The sequence below is a fragment of the Girardinichthys multiradiatus genome, chromosome 24 (genome assembly GCF_021462225.1).
Source record: "Girardinichthys multiradiatus isolate DD_20200921_A chromosome 24, DD_fGirMul_XY1, whole genome shotgun sequence".
Taxonomy (NCBI): Eukaryota; Metazoa; Chordata; class Actinopteri; order Cyprinodontiformes; family Goodeidae; genus Girardinichthys; species Girardinichthys multiradiatus.
The window spans coordinates 10574037-10594524 of NC_061816.1; the positions used below are offsets into that span (position 1 = coordinate 10574037).

General features: G+C 38.1%; 1 protein-coding gene and 1 long non-coding RNA gene across 9 annotated transcripts in view; both read right to left on the reverse strand.

Moving 5' to 3' along the window:
* Positions 1 to 2507: 2507 nt before the first annotated feature.
* On the reverse strand, positions 2508 to 5333 carry LOC124861202. The gene is made up of 3 exons (XR_007036560.1): positions 5208 to 5333; positions 4562 to 4749; positions 2508 to 2942 (listed from the first exon to the last, which is right to left on the reverse strand). It is a non-coding gene; the product is annotated as an uncharacterized LOC124861202 (long non-coding RNA).
* Positions 5334 to 12291: 6958 nt separating this feature from the next.
* atp11a (ATPase phospholipid transporting 11A) overlaps positions 12292 to 20488 on the reverse strand; it is a 78894-nt gene continuing 70697 nt past the window's right edge. For 2 of the 8 annotated variants that reach the window (XM_047355444.1, XM_047355443.1), the window contains 2 exons: positions 18383 to 18476; positions 17112 to 17240 (listed from right to left, as the gene is read on the reverse strand). In XM_047355444.1, the coding sequence (XP_047211400.1) occupies positions 18399 to 18476 (78 nt within the window). In that variant the 3' untranslated portion in view covers positions 17112 to 17240; positions 18383 to 18398. Of the gene's footprint in view, positions 17241 to 18048; positions 18153 to 18382; positions 18477 to 20488 lie in introns of all 8 variants that reach the window. The other 6 variants (XM_047355438.1, XM_047355437.1, XM_047355440.1 and 3 more) reach the window with 5 other exon arrangements.

Genomic DNA, 20488 nt, shown 5'->3' on the forward strand with positions numbered 1-20488 from the left:
AAACCAGTACTGGATATTGCCAATGTTACCATGTCCACAGTGAAAGATTGTGGTGGCAGCATCATGCTCCGAGGTTACTTGTCCTCAGATGGAAGTGGATTTTTTTGCTGAGGTTGCTGAAATTGTGAACAGTTCCAAATACCAGTGAGATTTCACCCAGAACCTTGAGCTGTCTGCTAAAGATCTGCATCAATGGGACTCCAAGCACACCTCCAGATCAACTAAACAATCTGGCCCAGCAGAGTCCAAACCCAAACCTGACAGAAAATCTATTCACCTGAAGAGGGCTATGGACAGAAACGTCCTCACTGTCAGAGGGACTTGGAGACCTTTTGCAAGTTAGAATAGGATGCTGATAGACTCCTAGCAAAGAAAACTGAACACTGAAAATGATTCAAAATGGTGTTTAAAAACATTAGCTTAAGGTTATGAAAATTTATACAATGAGGTTATTGTATTTTGCATTGCATTATATGCCGTAGTAATTAGAAGTTGCAAATCAGAGGTAAATCCCAATCATCATTTCAATATCAATGGGCAATATTAGCATCCTTAAAGATGTTTTCCTATAAAACATGATGGATGTTTAGAATGTTAGCACTATACATTCACACTCTGCTCGTCATTGACATAGTTGACCTGTCAGATGTACTTTCACTGCTCTCAGTGTCCCAACAGCCAATTAAATGTTGGTGTTGGACGTGCAGATGCTCACATGGAGTGCTTGGAGCATCATGATGGCAAAAGAGAACGAAGTTCATCGCTAATGTTATCGTTGCAATCATGAACAATAATATCACAACTGCATGTTTTCCTAATAATAACTAAGGGCTGACATAAGAAGTCAATAATCCAAAGAAACCATGTGGACTCGGCCTGAAGTTTGAAAAGGAGGAAAAGTGAATGTCCCCGCTCTCCTGCCGTGTGTGTCTCTGAGCAGGGACAGAGGACAGGCAATATTTATTGACAATGGCTGCTCCGCTCGATAAGGAGAAGCATAAAAATCAATCAGCATAAAGGTCTCCAGAAAAAAGGTGGAGCGCATAAAAGGGGACTGAATGCAAGAAAATAAATACAATAAATGAGAACACCCTGCAAGCGGATGGGGTCAGGGATGGAGAGAGGAAGAGAATCAGATCAGAACCAAGGACAGAAACTGAGGAAAATATGGAAAGAACATTTAAAAAATAGAACTCATGAACAAACTGTTTTTAAGCATCTGTGATTTAGATAGAAAACGTGATGAGTTGGTCGCAGAAAATGGCAGAAAACGTTCAGTTTCTTCCCTTGGGCGCTTGGATCGTACTCAGCATTGAAGAGGGGGATGCGTGCTAATCAGATTAGTTTGTTTCAGCACTCGTACGTGGAGACAGTCAGCAGTGTCCCATATTTAGCCCCCACCGGTGTGAAACAAGCTTTAACCTCTCTTCTGAACGTGATTCTGGGCCCTTTAAAGCACAAAGGCCTAACTGGATACAACTCATATGGATGTAAACTAAACTGGTATGAGATTCTCACTGCATGATAAACTTGGGTAAAAATACAGTGGCTTCAAAGTACTTACATAAACTTTTTAAACAAAAATGTCTAAGATGATCTAAGATGATTTATTCTTTATATATAGAATAAATACCGGCTACAATTATAAAATTTTAAAGGCTACTTCTGCGTTCATCATTGTTCCCTCTTATAGTTCTGCTCTCACATGTATAAGCAGCTGAAATGATCTGCATAATTAGTGGGGTTTTAGCTCAGGTGATCTGCATGTAAAATGAAATTTTAATTAGAGTCCTGGGTAGCGGTCCTTTAATTTCTACAACATGACTGTCCATGAAATGTTTCCAAAGAGCTGAAGTTATCTAAGCAAGCGGAAAGTGTAGCAGCCTTCTTTCAGCCAGCTGACCGGCAATGCCAACAACAAATAGGGGAGGGGCAGGGCTGCATTACTCTCATTACAGTCAGATAAAACTCTGGTCCTTCTGGCACCTTTTCTGGTATCTTTTTTTAATAACTTTAAACCTTAGGAATGGTATTATGGCAGATTTTAAAATCTGGGTATATCTTGATACAGGCAACCAGCCAATACGCCTAACCTTATCAGATTTTGTGTTTTATTATGGTAAGTGTTAAGGTTTGGGTCAAGGACCATAAGAAACGGAATGAAAAAAATAAATGGGAATTAAATAAAAATGTATTCAACAAAAACAAAAAAGAAGCCAAAAATCCTGGTGGGACAGAGAGAGACAACCGTCATGAAGAGGTGGATCTTATAATTTTCTACAGATCCTGGCCAGCTGTCTCCAGTTCCACATACCACTGGTTACCAAACACACATCCACCAGCCCACAAACACCAGCCAGTAGGATAGACATTGGGATGCAACATAAGAAACAACTTGATTGGTTGGGAATGAACATTAATGTCAAAATATAAAATCATTGGGAAAGTTTCGAAAAATAAAAAAAATATTTATTTTCAGAAATTCAACTCAAAAAAGCTAATTATTATCCAGATTCCTCACATACAGAGTGATGTAATTCAAGCATTTATTTCTGTTAATTTAACATTTCAGTTTAAACAATAAATTACATACAAATTACATAAAACCAACATCAGACCATTGTTGGCTCTGTTGTCGATCATCTCTTGATAATAATCCATACAGGATAAAGCACAGTAACACCATAGTCACTGAACCAGATTGTGGTACCTTTGTCAGTGTGGGCCGGTACCAAGTTCTCCATACATTTCGTCAGCAAAAGGAAATGCTCTAAAATATTCTGACAGACAGCTGCTCTGACTTTCGACTTGATAAAACCCGGTGGACCAACACCAGCAGATGACATGGCTCTTCCAATCATCACTGACTGTGGAAACTTCACAATGGAGCTCAAGCAACGTGGATCCTGTGCCTCTCAACTCTTCCTCTAGGCTCTGGGGACCTTGATTTCCAAATGAAATGCAGAAAGTACTTTTATCTAAAGAACCTGAACAACAGTCTGGTCATTTTCTCCTTAGCCCAGGTAAGACACCTATGATCTTGTTTCTGGTGCCAGATTGGCTCAACATAAGAGATGAATATAAATCTATGTGTAGTGGCTTTTGAAGCTCTAACTATTATATATTAATATATATATATATATATATATATATATATATATATATATATATATATATATATATATATATACAGGGGTTGGACAATTGGACAATGAAACTGAAACACCTGGTTTTAGACCACAATAATTTATTAGTATGGTGTAGGGCCTCCTTTTGCGGCCAATACAGCGTCAATTCGTCTCGGAAATGACATATACAAGTCCTGCACATTGGTCAGAGGGATTTTAAGCCATTCTTCTTGCAGGATAGTGGCCAGGTCACTACGTGATACTGGTGGAGGAAAACGTTTCCTGACTCGCTCCTCCAAAACACCCCAAAGTGGCTCAATAATATTTAGATCTGGTGACTGTGCAGGCCATGGGAGATGTTCAACTTCACTTTCATGTTCATCAAACCAATCTTTCATCAGTCTTGCTGTGTGTATTGGTCCATTGTCATCCTGATACACGGCACCGCCTTCAGGATACAATGTTTGAACCATTGGATGCACATGGTCCTCAAGAATGGTTCAGTAGTCCTTGGCAGTGATGCGCCCATCTAGCACAAGTATTGGGCCAAGGGAATGCCATGATATGGCAGCCCAAACCATCACTGATCCACCCCCATGCTTCACTCTGGGCATGCAACAGTCTGGGTGGTACGCTTCTTTGGGGCTTCTCCACACCGTAACTCTCCTGGATGTGGGGAAAACAGTAAAGGTGGACTCATCAGAGAACAATACATGTTTCACATTGTCCACAGCCCAAGATTTGCGCTCCTTGCACCATTGAAACCAACGTTTGGCATTGGCATAAGTGACCAAAGGTTTGGCTATAGCAGCCCGGCCGTGTATATTGATCCTGTGGAGCTCCTGACAGACAGTTCTGGTGGAAACAGGAGAGTTGAGGTGCACATTTAATTCTGCCGTCATTTGGGCAGCCGTGGTTTTATGTTTTTTGGATACAATCCGGGTTAGCACCCGAACATCCCTTTCAGACAGCTTCCTCTTGCGTCCACATTTAATCCTGTTGGATGTGGTTCGTCCTTCTTGGTGGTATGCTGACATTACCCTGGATACCGTGGCTCTTGATACATCACAAAGACTTGCTGTCTTGGTCACAGATGCGCCAGCAAGACATGCACCAACAATTTGTCCTCTTTTGAACTCTGGTATGTCACCCATAATGCTGTGTGCATTTCAATATTTGGAGCAAAACTGTGCTCTTACCCTGCTAATTGAACCTTCACACTCTGCTCTTACTGGTGCAATGTGCAATCAATGAAGACTGGCTACCAGACTGGTCCAATTTAGCCATGAAACCTCCCACACTAAAATGACAGGTGTTTCAGTTTCATTGTCCAACCCCTGTATACATAAACTGGATTTTGGATCTTTATTAGCTGTATCAAAATTAACAGTGATAAAACACATCACTCTATGTGGACCTGGATAGCCACTTACCAAAACTCTTCACTTGGTATATGTTGAAGTCCATGAAACAATGCAGCTTAAAAAACAGCAAGTTTTCAACTTGGCCAAAAACACATTCCTAATCCCAAACTAAACAAGCTCACAGGAACAAACAGAAAATGTTCAAGTCCAAGTAAAGAACAGTTTCCATATCCAGATGAGCCCTGCCAGCTGAACTCCTGCACAGATAACATAAACAATGTTACTGTCAACATCAGCAACCTCCAGTTGCTCACTTAAATCACATCTAAAATATAGAGATGGTCATTTTTTCCCCAATTCCATTCCAGTTCAGGTCTCTGGTGAGTGAAAGTAACATTCTCACATCAGGTGCATGCAAACTAGTCTGCCTAAAGCTACTACTATAAACTAGGAATACAAATCATTATCCTTGATAATCCCTAAATTAACATTTACCATCTCTCCTTTTTTCAAAAAACATCATTCAACATGAAAAAGATAGTTATTAATAAAAGGTACAATATTTACTAGATTAAAAATATACATGCTTTTACAATCAAACAAAACTAGCAGAACAAGGTTAAAACCAGTTAATGCTGTATTTCCTAATATAATTAAACAGGAAATTGTTTTATTTTGAAAAACCGGAAGTGTCTTTGAAATTATGCTAGCTTACCAGAGATCAAGATGTTGGGGGTGAAGTTAATTTTAAACTAACCTTCTTTAATACAGAGCGGAAACACTAGAAAGGACCCATGTGTATTCATAACATTACCATGACTACCAGGCATTTATATACATACTCTGCAAGGCATCACATTTGTTCTTCCTGCAGCTTGTTCTCTAAACATTATCTGGGCGGAACTTTTTGTGTGACCAATCACACAATAGGGAATTTGAAGTGGGCGTGACGTGGGCGTGGTCAATGCGGAAAAAAGAAATGCTGTCATTCCGCTTTTCTGCAGGTGAAGAGGTTTGGACAGTATTGGAGAGCTGTAAACAGCTAGCCGAGACAGTGAGGAAGCATTAAAATGCACATAACACCTGTCGCTGAACTACTGTTCCCATAATGCTTAGCGTGTGTGTCATATATACTGCAGTGGGAAGGGTTTATGAGGACTTTCTATAAGTTCTGTACTTGCAAAGTACAGGCCTTGAAGTGCAACCATGTATGCTAAAAATCTATACAAGAAGATCTAATCAAGAAGAGAGAACAAAACAATGCAGATTATGTCAAACCCAACACTGAATTTTAAATCCACCACATTTCTACAACATCTTCAGGAAGCGTTGCACAAACTTTAGTTTCTAGTTTCAGTAAGTTTCAGTTTTTCAGTAAGAAAACTTTCTTGAAAACTTTCGACACTTTAACAATTTCTCAGTCAGATATACTTAAGAGCATCAAACAGCAGAGAGCAGCCACTGGTTTAAAACATCCACAGGACAAACATACACTGGCAACCACAGCAAACAGCAAAGCAATGTTAATACATGACTTACGGTTGATGTTCACTGATGAAACACCTTGTTGACAAAAATGCTCCTTCCTTCATGTTATTCAACCAGCTTGTCTTCAACGAGGCTACTGTTTACAAGAAGAAAAACAAAAAGTTTTCCCAACTGTATCCCAATCGGTTTTCCTCAAAATGTTCTTATGCGTTGTATCAGTTGTAATTAGTGTGTTTACTAACTTTATAATTCACTTCAATGTGTCTTGATAGCGCCGCATTAACGTCCAGTTTCTGCTTGAAACTTGAGTTTTTAATTAGTCAACTTTCACCTGGCGTCTTTTCTGTGAGGATGCAATACCATTTGTGGCCACACCCGCCGGATAAAACGAAGCACCCGTTAGAGCTCAGAGGGGCGCTATTTCACTGTTTTGAAACAAAAAACTGTACTAAAATAAAACAAATTATTAAATGAATAAAAATATTTATATTTCCTGCTTTTAACAATTAGCATTAAATGACCAATTGAATTGGACTTTATGTAATAGGCTTTACTTCTGAAGAACTGATTGGGATATATTGATATGAATGGATAGGTTTGAAATTAATTTGAACCCACTTAGATTCTGTATAAACAACTCGATCTGTTTGCTTATAGTGTTTTGAAATGACAATTGTTCGGAACTGTCTTCATGTGGGGCTTCTAAAAGTGTTTATACTTCTTGCACATTAAAACCAGAACCTGTAACATATTTTATTAGGATTTTATGTGATAGCCCAGTACAAAGTAGCACATACCAAAACCACGTTTTGACACATGAATATGCTTTGATCTAAAGCATTTCATTCTAGCTCTGGCTGTATGTTCAGGGTCATTGTCCTGCTCGAAGATGAACGTCTGTGACAGTCTCGAGTTTTCAACAGGTTTTCTTCCAGGACTGTGTGTATTTAGCGATCTCTGCCACAGAAATACATCCCCATAGCATGATGCTGCCACCACCATGTTTTAGGGGAGACAAAAGCAGGTCTTATATGTGTAGATATATTACTTTTGTAGTTTGTTCAGACCAAAAAAAAGCCCCCAGGGACTTCAGCTCCATTCAAAGGTTCCAGAAGGATTGAAGGGGAGGAAATAAACATAGCACTATTGGTCTTGATATTTATAAGTAAAAATACTGAAATTGGTTTTACATTTTTCAATTTGAGATGAAGTAGTTTGGATATTTGGTCATTTTGTAGATGTTTGCCTAGATAGACCTTTGTTAACCCTGTTTTATAGTATGACTGTTAACTGAGAATGTAGTTTGTTAGAAAGTTCTTTCTGTTCATCATTCAGGAGCTGCTGCTGAGGCCTCATGTGAACAGGGTATTTGTATGTGTTTGTGTCTGCTTAACCTGTTCACTGTCAGTGAATGAACATAGGGTTTGTCTGCTCCTTCGATCTGCCTCAAGCCTCTTGCTGAATTGAGACACTAAACACCATCAAAACAACCTAAAACCTCTGACCAGAGCACCTTCTTCCTGACGTTTACTGTGTCCCCTGCATGGCTTCTGTCAAATTTTAAAAAGATTCATATGGCTTTCTTTTTGCCACTCCAGGAGCAATAATTGTCCGGTCCTTTCGATAGATTCTGCCACCTGAGCTGTGGATCTTTGCAGCTCCTCTAGATATACCAATGATGTGAATACTTTTGAGAGACACTTTAAATTAAGTAAATTGGGTTAAATAAATATCATGCTAAATTTGAGAAGATAATGTTTGAGTTTTTAAAAACAATCTCAAAAGGTAAAAAAAATTGAAGTTATACTAAAATATATAAATGTGTTAAAAATAATAATAGTGTTTTGCTTCCTCTCTTACTTTTTAGTTCAATGCTTGTGACATCTCTTAAAGAAATTCAGCAGTGCCATAGAGAATAATATGCATTTTATAACATTTATATACGTACCCACCAAGACACCTCACTCTTCTACTAACCAGAAGGCTGAGATTGTTCTGTGTTGTATTGTATTTGATTTGATTGTGAGTCAGGACATTGACGAGTGTGACAAAAACATGACAAGACAAGAGGACAAATGGAATTAACTTTCTGCACAATTTCCCTCATTTAAAGAAAATACAGAGGCAGAAGCTGATGGAAAAATGTAAGAAAGAAAGATCAGATTTCAAAAAAAGATGTAAATAAGAAGCTGATTACAGTTTATTTAGTCAAACAACATCACACACAGATTAAATGTTTAAACCTTTCTTGTTGATATGTGTGTGGACATCCAGCCTGAAACCGTTTCGCTTTAAAGGCGAGGCCACAATAATGAGAAAGTCCCATTGTGTGGGCACAGGAGTGGTCCGAAAAACCCGAGATCTAAACAATCAGCAGCAAATAACTGCAATTTCACAGCTAATTCATAGATTTCACGTGTGGATGCCCCCATCGCCACCCTCCATTTAATGTTGTGAAAAGAGACAAGTGTGACATTGTAACCACAGGATCAAACTGTGGGTGGTGGGTGGAGGTCAGGGTCTAATGATTTAAGTCTAGTTTGAGTGTTAGTCTCGCAAGGCATCCACAGAAGTTGACTGTGGCAGGCTGCACACCGCTTCACTTCAGGGGGTGTTATGTTGGCAGTACATTTGGTGTTGTTAATGTTAGCAAAGTAGCTATCAGAACTGCCTTTTTCAGGCACTTAATGATAGCCCGATTAATGCCAGACCTGTAGAATGAAGAAACCACTTAAACAGAATCTGCCTGACAACATGAAGTAGGATGAAAGGTTTCAAAATACAGCACATCATGCCCTGATCTAAAGAGAACAGATAAGTCCCTGACGTCTATCAGTCTGGAATGGGTTACAATACAATTTCTAAAGTTTTGGGACACTGGAAAACCACAGAGAGAACCATTATCCACAAACATGGACAAGATGGAACCGTGGAGAACCTTCCCGGGAGTGGCCAGCCTACCAAAATTACTCCAAGAGTGCGTCAACATCTTGTCCTGGAGTTAACAGATGAACCCAGAACGTCTAAAGCTCTGCAGACCTCACTTGGTTCAGTTAAGGTCAGAGTTCATGATTCAACTAAAAGAAAGAGTGACTGGGCAGAAATGGACTCCATAAGAGTTAGAAAACCAAAACCTCTGTTGACCAAAGGGAACACAAAGGTCCGACTTACATTTGGAAAAAAAAAACATCTTGATGATCCCCGTAACTTTCGGGAAATTTTTGTCTGGACAGACAAGACGAAAGGTTTGCTTTCCATTAGATCATAGAAAGAACAGCATACTGACTGACAAATGTGGTGGTGTGATACACTAGGACTGCTTTGCTACTTCTGGACCTGGACGATCCGTCATAATTGATGGAACTTGCTCTGTAGTGAAAACCCCTGAAGAAGAATGGTCAACCATTAGTGTGTGACTTCAAGCTCAATTTTACTTGTGCTGTGCAGCAGGAAAATAATCTAAAGCACACCAGAAAGTCCACCTTTGAAAAAAAACAACAAAATGAAATTGTTAGGGAGGCCTAGTCAAAGACCAGAGTTGAGTCGGATTGAGATGTTGTGGCATTTCCTTTAAAAGGATGTTCATGCTGAAAAAACCCTCCAATGTGGCTGAACTAAAACAATCTTCCAGAGAATATTGGACCAAAATTCCTCCACAATGACGTGAAAGACCAACCAACCAGGCTTCACACTGGACCAGGTGGGTTTAAACAGCTTATCTTCATCTGATTTTAAAATCAAAAAATTGCTTTTGACAAAAAAGAAAAAAAAACAACAATGAACCCATACAAAGATACAGATGAGAAGCCCCGGTTGTGATAAAAATTAAGATAAAGAAAATGTATCAAATTTTCTATACATTTCTCCTGTGTCAAAAAGCTCAAGTTAGAAGCATAAATGTTTGAGTGATTATGTTCAAACTCAATAAACTGCAATATTTTATTAAGGAGGACTAAAATGATTATTGACTAAGACTCTAAAACCTATTTAGCCTTAATTCCATGTGTTTCTCTAATTTCGTATGATTTACCACAAAAGTAGAAGGATTTTGTTACTTTTAGACGGCTTTATTTTTCCGCTTATTGCCGCCCTTTGTGCTAATTTAAGTCAGCTACTCAGTTTAACTTTCCGAAAGACACCATGTAATTATAATCCCAGAAAAGCTAAACTTTTTCTTTAACCCTTATTTCACAGTCAAATAAGACTTTCTCTAAATGCTTGGCAGTTTAATGGGATTACAAACTATTGAAATCTTGTATTTTTAACTATCACCTGTTGCTAAAGATGCTCATAGCAGTTCCAGAGAGATAACTGTGGCCTTGCGTCTGCACACCCCTTCCAGTCACCATTTAATTGTGTGAACCTTCTAAACATACTTCACATGCTAGAGGTGGTGAATTCATCAGAAATACACATCAATGTGCTTGCAGCAATCAATCCCCGGGCAGTTCAAGGTGAGTCTAAAGAGGTGATGAAGAGCTTGGAAAGAACTTGGTTACACCTTAAATTACACCACCCACACATCTATATATTCTAAAGTGTGTTCTAAGTAATGCAGCCTAAAAACAAATTGCAAGGCAGGCACACTGCATTATTTATATTTAAAGTTTACAAAACAGGCCATAAAAGACTTTGGTTGTTCTGCTCTCATTTTGCAAATGACAGTGATTCACTGCGCTTTAACTTTTGATGAAACCCCCTGGAAAAACAAAATAGTTAAAATGCACAAGATGAAAATGCTCTGCCAGTTTTCGCTGCTTTCCTTCTGTGCAATGTTTTATAACTGTTCCCCAGATTTCACCTCTGACAGTCTTGCCCTAGATATTTCTCCATCCTTGTCAGACTCACTCGCAGGTCTCATCTGCTGCCAGCTGTGGAGGAGAGGACGTGGAGATCAGCGCAGATCGCATATGAAAAGGATGACGGGAAACCAATCGATCCAAATCCTTCATCCTAATCTTGTTGACGTCCTCGTATGCTGCAGACAGCAGCCCTGAAGCAACTTTAAGGAAAATCTGAAAAATACATTTTCATATATTTCTTTTTCTCTTTTTCATGTATTATTTCAAGAAAATGTGGTTCAGTTTTGCAGCAACATGAACATATAGTTTAGGTGTACAGAAGCTCTGCTCTTTCAGACTGTATCTCAACATCTTAAAAAGTTTTTAGGTTTTCTTGCAGCTTTCAACACAAGTCTAAAATACTCTACTGCACCCTTGTGGCCTTTTGCAAAAACTGCAACAATAAGCAAATGTATGGCTATACAGGTGCATCTCAATAAATTAGAAAATCCTTGAAAAGTTAATTTATTTTAGTAATTACAATCAAAAAGTGAAGTTATATAATACTGGTTCCTCTCTGGGACAAATAAAGTATTTGTACACAGAGTGGCATATTTTAAACATTTATGTCTGTTAATTTTGATGAGTATGGCTCAGATAATTAAAACCTACAAATTTGTTTCTCAGAAAATTTGGTTCTTATAGTGGACCAAAAAATAATTCATAATACAGAAATGTTATGGCCACGAGTGCCAACTAGACAGTTATCCAGCAATAAGTCAGTGACATTTTAGAGCGTAAGCCACAAATGGTCATTGCCAAAGAAGCTGGTTGTTTACAGAGAGCCGTATGCAAGCATATTAATGGAAAATTGGAGACAACTGCAGCTTTAGAGAGTTGTGAAGCAAAGCCCATTTTAGAGATTTGGACTGATTCACAAGGCGTGGACTGTGATTAAAGTCAGTTCTTCATCAGCCACCATGCAGATGTATCCAGGAAATGGGCCACGACCGCCACGTTCCTTGTGTGAAGTCACTCCTGCACCAGAAACGACATCAGAAACATCTCAACTGGACTAAGGTGAAATGGACAGGACTGTTGATCACTGAACCAAAGCCCCCTTTCCAGATTGTTGGGGTGGCAACCCAACAATACAAACTAACTGAAGTTACTTGCACACCTTTTCCTTTCACTAAACTTTCCATTAAAATGCTTGCATAAAACACTATGTATAGCAAGCTTCTAAGGAATGACATTTTGTGGCTCAGCGGCAATCACTCTGCTGGACTAGTGTCAAGTCAGCAGTCTTCCCCATGCATGTTAGTTAAGATCATATCCATAACATAACTTATCTATATTAAAAATACTTTTTAACTGGTTGTATCAAAAATTTGTCAGGAAACTGAATTGTGAGTCTTTATCTACAAGACGTTCTCAGGCCAGCCGGGGTTAACAGAAATAAACACTTATCGCTTTTTGTAGAATGCATCCGAACAATTTGCACCTATTCAACTGCAGAAATAAAGAAACTTTGACGGAATATAATTTATTGAGGCATAACTGTAAATCTTTGAAAAACAAATACATAAAACAGTTTTTTTTCCCCCATACCTCCACCTCTGGCTTTTATTTTGAACAAATGTACAGTCAAGCTAAAGAAAAATTGGCAAAAATCCACAATAAAATGTTGATAGAACTCTTAAAAACTGTATACAAAAACACCCCAAAACTGTACAATTAGCAGAACTATATGTATATATATGTTTATATTTTCCTTTACTGTATCTGACTGCACAGTAGTTTGTCGATACCATTAGTTATGAGACATACAGATTTCTTTACAATGATGCATTGCAAAGCGGAAACGATAGCATTCTCTCTGAAGGCTGTCGGTTTAGAAAGTGTTACACAAACATGACGACAGCGAGAGGTACAGTAAGACCTTAAAGTCCACGATTCATGGCTTTGAAAGCGTCTACAGCAAAGTGTCATTCCTCATACGATGTGTCTGAACATCAGCTAACACCACAGAAACAGGCGTTTTACTTTCAAAGCTATGCATACAGTTTAACACACATATGTTCAGCACCGATTTGGTAGCAACAAATTTGGGTAGCTGGATTACACGTCTGCATAAATTAGACACATAAAATACTGTCTTCAAATAGTAAAAAACATCTAGTATAGCATGGTAGAGGACAATTGGAGGCAATTTTCAGGTTTGTTGTTTTAGGTGCCAATATTTTGTTTGATTTACGTGCAAATTTAACAAATAAAAGCTTTAAAAAAAGTTTAGAACCTATGAAAAATAAGGAACATGTTCATGTCCAAGTAAATCTTCCAACGTTTTCAATCAAGCTCCAGTAATATAATCCGCACTTTAAAGGATAACATTTACCTTTAGCATATATTATATCTGACATTACAAAAATGAGGAAAGCACTGAGAAGCCATTTTTTTTGGCTTCAGTAATTTAACAGTCAGACTGAATACTCATCTAAACTTCCTCCACATGTATTAGCTACCTTGGTAAATATGTATTAAAAAGCCTGGAAATATAGTAATCTTTCATTGCAGCAACATAATCCCACATTGAAAAAGGCAAAAAAAAAAAAAACCTTTAATTTCACATTTATTTAGGAAAGACAAGAGAAAACGGCTGTGAGAAAATAGATACTTACCTAAACTTGTCCATATCTACAGTCAAAGCAGTAAATAAAAAGGTGTTTCTGTTCTACCATCATAACCTAAAGTAAAAGCGCCCTCATGGAGGAAGAATGATGCTGTGGGCCTTTTTCTCTTCCAAAGGCCCTGGGAATTTTGTGGGAGTGCTAAAATTTGTCAAGTGAGAGTATGTTACTGCAATAAAAGATGGATTTATTATACAGCTTTTCACACATTTTAATCAGGGGTACTAATATATGTGTTAGTTGATGTTTATTGTATATTTCTGTAGCAAAAAACCTTAATAAAGGATAAATGCCAGAAATTATAGAGTAACAATATGGACTTGTGTGAACAATTGTGTTGGATTTAATAAAGTTTTAAAATATGATTTGAGACATAATATTTTACTCTTTCGCAGTGTTGGTTTTAGTTGTCAATATTTGGGTAATTTGCAGTATTTAAAAACAAAATCTTAATAGTAAAGTTATGCTTTTGTTCTGCTGTTTGGTTAAACCGATGTTTAAGCAGGAAGCCAAGACAGCTGGTTTTTTGATATTTTTTTTAAAAACTGCACAAAACTTATTCTAATCACGTTTTAACATATTTCTCCCATACAGTCCTCATGTTTGCATCCATACTTCCATGCTCTGCGGAGCCTTTGTACTATCCAAGTGCTCATCAGCACTTATTAATGCACCATAAAGCATATAAACAATCATTCATTTCATAAACTAGCACAAGGCACCTAACGTAAAGCAGCTAAAAGTATCTCTACTGTAGCAGCAACAAGGCTTTGATTAATCGAGGTCCTAATCAAGTGATCAAAACAGCATTTCTGCTCTGTCTCACAATGGATGGAGAGATGAATCAATGGTAAAGGAGGTGCAAGAGGGGACAGTGGATGGTGGTGATGATGATGATGATGAGATAGATGGAGGAAGCTGTAGCAGAGGTGAGAAACCTTCCACATCAATTCACCAGAAGGAGAAGAAGAGAAACAGAGAGACACAGCTACAAAGACAGAAAGAAGACAAATGTAACAACATTGTACGGCTTTAAAAAATAAAAAATGAACTATAACAGGCCAAAATCTATCTATTTAAAATTTAAAATTGTTTTTATTTAAAGAGCCCCTCTTTCTTTTTGGGAATACTATGGTTTATATGCCCATTTTTTACTGTAATCAGCAAATCAATAATATTAGATAGCTTAGAGGGTATAAACTATTAAATCTTGAATTTAAGGGAAGGAACAAGAAGACACAACACAGGTTCGGCCCAAAAATTTGTCTTACACAATTACTGTGTAGCTTACTAACATAAAGTATTATAATGACACAGCTGTTAAACTAAATTAGAATGCTGACGCCTAAAGACAGAGTAAAAATGTGGGTCAGAACCAGTTAAACTGACATTGTCTATCTGAATTGATTCTGTGTTATGATTTGGGTTTCCCTAATTCTTTTTATTTTTTGATCAGTGATTTGTTACTTTGAATTTGTGTTTTGGGAACTCTACGCTGATTTTATACAGATTTATGGCCACTTGGATACATTTTAGAGGAAGACAGAGGCTCACTGTATGAGCACCTATATTATTTTAAAATAATATGTAATGGGTTTAAGGGTTTTATAATTATGTGCTTAGTTTCGGCCAGCTGCAAGTGACATATCTGTTCAGCAGCAGACTGCAGGCTGGCTACCTGAATAGAAAGCTCAACTAATTAGCCAGCAAAATTCAACTCCTACTGTTAGTCCAGCAACTGTAAACAACACACACAAATCTTCTGCACTATAAAACTACTACTAAAATGTACAGGTATCCTACCATGTTTTTGCTTGGGTCTATGTATCAAAATCAATATAACTAGAAATAAATCCTAAAGATTTAATTATTAAGCTATAATAAGCTATATGTTTATAGCAGCAGCAGGAATTCTATATTAAATTAAAGTATTTAGATCATAACATATTTACTTTAAAATTTTAGGGTAAATACTGTAATACAGTAGAGAATACAATAGAATTTTTCCTCTAAGTTATCATATGCTATGAATCTTAAATCGGCCTATTGCTACTTTCAACAATCTGTGTTGCCCTGAATGAGTAATACGAGATTTAAACTATCATGACATGGACATAACTTTGAACAAATTTCTTTAGATCAGTTTCAACAGTATTGAAGTCATAATGAAGATTTTTATTGGAGGTACCTACCTCAAAAGGCAATCTTTAATAAAGGCATTAAGACTTTGGGGCACTTTCGGGTCAAGATATTTCATTAAGGTAATATTTTGGGACATTTGTTCAAAATTGCTTAGACAAACAAGTAAGGCAAGACTGAACTATTTCTACTAGAGGTGCACCAATCAATCAGCCAGAGATCAGAATCAGCTAATTTTCCCTTTATGCCCCTATCAAAAATGAGCAGGTAAAAAAATCTGGTTTTTAAAGCAGCATTGTTGAAAATCGGAATTAAAAACTCTCTTTGTTTTCAGTCTATAAACACATAAACCATAAACTTGTACCTCTAGTTCACTTATTTTGGTTTAATATAAATAACAAAAAGGTTAAGGACAGGACATACACTTTGACCCATAAGTGGGCATAATTTTGCAACTCTTTCATTTTCTGTCAAATTCAAAAGTATTCAAATTCATGTCGATGGAAAAGGACACGCAGCCCATTGTTTTCTTAATGATAACCCGCTGAGAAGCCTGATTGGTGCATCTCTAATTTCTACTGCTAATAACAGCTAAATACGGAGCATTTTATTCAGATAAATACAACATAAAGCTCTAGCAAAAATGAACACAAACCCTTCTAGCTTTCACACATCCACATCTATCCCACATATCAGACAACACTACCTACAGGTGGCAGGAAAGCCTGACAGTGGAGTCAAAGTGAAAGGTCTTTGTTTTTCTTTTTGCACAGCAGAAACATTTACAAACAAGAACCAACCGACTTTCCAACATTCAGGCTTTCCTCCTCTGCTACACAACTCCTTACAATGCTGTAGGATCTGAGTGCAGAGTCCTACGGAGAGTTTCTGGATAACATGTTTGCACACAGCCAACAGCAGGTATTCCTAAAGAGAGGCAGGTCAGGGCAGAGAGCAGAGAGAAAGATGAAGGAGCTGAAGACAAGAAAATGAGATGACTCATCATTATCCCAGTGTGAATACATACAAACAATTAAAAGGAATAACAGATAAAGTACACTTTAGTTGCCACTGAAGGCAGGTACTCTTAAAGAGCCAGTGCACATATTTTAGAGTGAAATCACAGTTCTCGAGTCTCTTTGTTTCAGTGTTGTGACATAAATACACTGAGCCCTTTGCAAGTCATGGTGGCAAATGAGGCTTTGTGGCTGAAAACCTGTCCCGTTTACAGCTAGCGGCATGACATCAGGAATACCACCCGATGTCCGACTCCAGCTCAGGGGCGATATATCCAAACCCCTTTTGCTCAGGTCAACTCCATATAGTTGTCTTTTATTTGATATTGGAGTACAAAAAACACAAAAACAAAATAAATCAGACAGCGGTCTCAGGCCCCACCCCACTGTAGGCATTGCCCTGCCTCGAGAGATGGGAGCCACTAAATAGAAGGAGGGGGGTGAAGGTGCAGTAGTTGGGCATTCTTTGCCAACGTGTCAACATGATTTTCTTGTTTGGGGTGTCAGACCTTCGAGGGTTCGGGGCGTTCCTTTGGTTTTCAGAGCCTCGCTGGCTGCCAGCCTTGGGTGGAGGGTGGAGAGCAGCTAAGGGGGTGAACTCTGACAGTTGGCCCTTGTAGAGTTTATCAGCATTCTGTGTGAGGAATGGAAGAAAGAGTGTAAGGAAGGAGTAGGCGAACATTTGAAGAAAAACTGGAGCTCTTGGGAGTGCTTAAATGGCTTTAAGAGAGCCACAGGTGAAGGTAACATGCTTGTACTTGCTGGCCTCAGGTCAATTTATGAACACATTTAATTTTGACCTTATTCGAAAGCTGAACACAATTTGGAGCCTTCATAAAATTCTACAAAATATGCAAATTAACTGAATCTTATGAGCAAACAGTGGCAATTATGTCACCTTCACACAGGTTAGCAAAGCAAAGAAATACAGACAATGTTAGATTCAAAAAAACAAAAACAAATCATGCAAATGCTAACAAAACCACTGAACATGCAAGAATGAACATCTCTGATCAGATGAGACTTCGGTTTCTGCAGCCACAAAATCCACCACCAGATGGCATCAAAACCTCATGTAAGAAATCACCGGCTTGAATATAGGTGTTATATAGACAGTCGTGTTTAACTTACATTATTCATAACCTTTGAACTTTTTCTTCTTTCATCATATTACAGACACAGACATCACTGTATTTTATTGAGATTTCATGAGAACAGCACACAACTGTCCAAAATACATCAAAGTTTGTTGCTGTAACGTGATAAAACATGAAAGAGTTCCAGAGATAGGAGTACTTTGCAAGGCACTTTACTTTCCCAGTCATCCACCACATGGATGCAGTGTGTTGGATGGAAATTTAAGATCCCAGACTTGAGACAGACATGAGAAAAACCACACCGGTCAAAAATCAAAAAATCAATCCACCAACGTGAGGTTTTACCGTGCTGTAACCTTTTAGGCTTCTGTGAGAGCTATTCCATCTAGTAATGAGACTGAAATGTGGGAGGCCTGGCCCCTCTCAAACCTTGTCATATCTCTCACACGCTGTGGATAAACAAGTAAACATGTACAGACATCTGGAGACAAATGGGAGCTTTCACATGTAGAACAAAACATGTACATCCTTTGTGTGAGAGGAAATTTTAAAGCAGCGTTGTTAAAAAGCACAGGCAGGACGGCATACAAAGGAAGCAGGAAGGAGCGTGTAAGGAGAAACAGGAACAGAAAGCAGAAAGCAAGATTTTTTAACAATGACAGGAAAGGCAGAGGATCACCTCATGGAGGACTGGGTTAGAAACTGATTCTGCTGGAGGTCTGAGACAGCATGAAGATGGTGGAAGGCTCGGAGGCAAGGCACCGACGCTTAGTCTTCCACAGAGGAGGGGTAAAAGGGTTTGAATGAGGAGGGGCAGAAACCAGCAGGTGGAAGGGAGGAGTGAGAAGGAAAAGCAGAGTTACAAATTTGTTGGTCAGTGTTTTAAAAAGTCGCATGATCAGTTTTAAGAGAGTGAAAGCAAAAATTGGTTCAGTGTCCAAAGAGAAGCTATACTACACATGAAGTCTTCACGATGCAGCCAGCCTCAGAAGATTAGTGGAGCTACTAGGAATACTTGGGAAAAAGAATCAGCTTGAGTTTTAGAGATGGATGTATCAACAAATTTTTCTGTAAAATCAGCAAAGCCACTTGATAAAAATCTAGTTATTCCCACTTTAAATGGCACATCCTACAGAGAGATGTAAACTGGTCTGCAGATAACTCCAAATGGCCTCATGGCTCAGCTGATGAAGTCAAAGAAAACTTTCTTTGGTGGTGCCTCTGGTTATTGTCCATTTCCTCAAAGTGTAACAGCATTGGTTAAGGCCAAAGAAGTCAATTTTGGTTTCATCAGACCACAGAACATGTCTCCAACAATGAGGCTCTTTGTTCCTTTGTGAATTTGCTAACTATTCTGGCTGTCTAGTCTGTCAATCATAGACTGCCAACCTGTGCCAACTACGAGAATCAGACTGGCACTGCCAGTCTCTATTTGTGTCAAGTTATTGCAAGACTGTTTTCTTCGGTCCTTAAACTTAGCTTAGCTAGTTACTGTATCTAGTAAAGATCCCCCCTTTGTGTTATTGGCAATCCTGTGCCAGTGTGAACAGGAATGTTGGCTCCCACTAACCTCAAGATCCCTATCAGCTCAAACAGTTCATCGCACCAAGTAAGGCGCCCTGTTTTGTTCTGTCGAAGCTGTGCCGGTGGTTGTGAAGTTGGATGATTCCAAGGTGGTTCTGAAGACTGTAAACCAATCTACAATCTCCAATCTATAATTTCCCCTTTTTGATTTAAATCAAAATCAGAATTAGGCAATTCAATCTTTCCTTTGAGTAGTTCCTGGGTTTTTAATCATCTTACTATACCTAGTAGTCTTTCCAACATTCATTTTGTAGCTATAAAAATGGCCCCTTTAGATAATTAGCATGCAGATTATTGCGTGTTAGTGTTTTTTGTTCATCAGTCTTTAGGTTCTGTTTGTCTTGTTTATTCACTTTTAATTACACCAGAGGTGAGTGGATGTTAAGCTATTTGTTACTAATTCTTTTTTTTTTTTTTTTACTTGAAACATAATTTTTTGTATTAACTTTATATAAATTGTAAATCGTAAGAAATAGAGGTCTCCAAACGTCTCTTTTTAATGCACTAGAGGTCACACAATGGAAAGGTAGGAGGACTTTTATCCAGACTCGGTAAAGTGGCGACACACGATTCTTCTTTCTTCATTAATAAAACATTTATAGTGTTAGCAGCTAAAAATATATTTTGTAAGAGTAAAAAGAGCACTGCACACAAAAAGAAGAGGCTTAAAGGCTGCTAGCCAGCAAAGCAGAGCCCAACCTAGCGTACATCTGCTCAGCCACATTTATCGGTTAAACATGTCATCACAGGTAATATGTAGTTTGTAGTTAAACCTGCTAAATCTTTTGTTACTACAGGTGAGGATGGAGGCTGTTCTACATTAGAAAATGTTTTTAGTGAAAATAACCAAGTGTCAAAAACAGACAACATTTAAATATTACCTTAATAGAGTTCTAACAATGTCACCAAGAATATTCATGATGACTCTTGGTTCCTAAACATTTCCAAGTCAAAATAAATAAATGAATGAATGAATGAATGGAGGGATGGATGGATGGATGAGATAGATTTTCATAAATTCAGTTATTTATTATGTTGAATTAGGTGTAAATAAATATTTTTCTGTACTTGTTTTATGTCCAGAACTGGAAAATACTGAGTCAATTCCAGAGTTTTCAAGACTGTATGGTACAGTGTACACTGTTTTAGAGTGTATTATAATACTGTGACAGCAACACCTGGAGGGGTGTGGCCTCCCCGA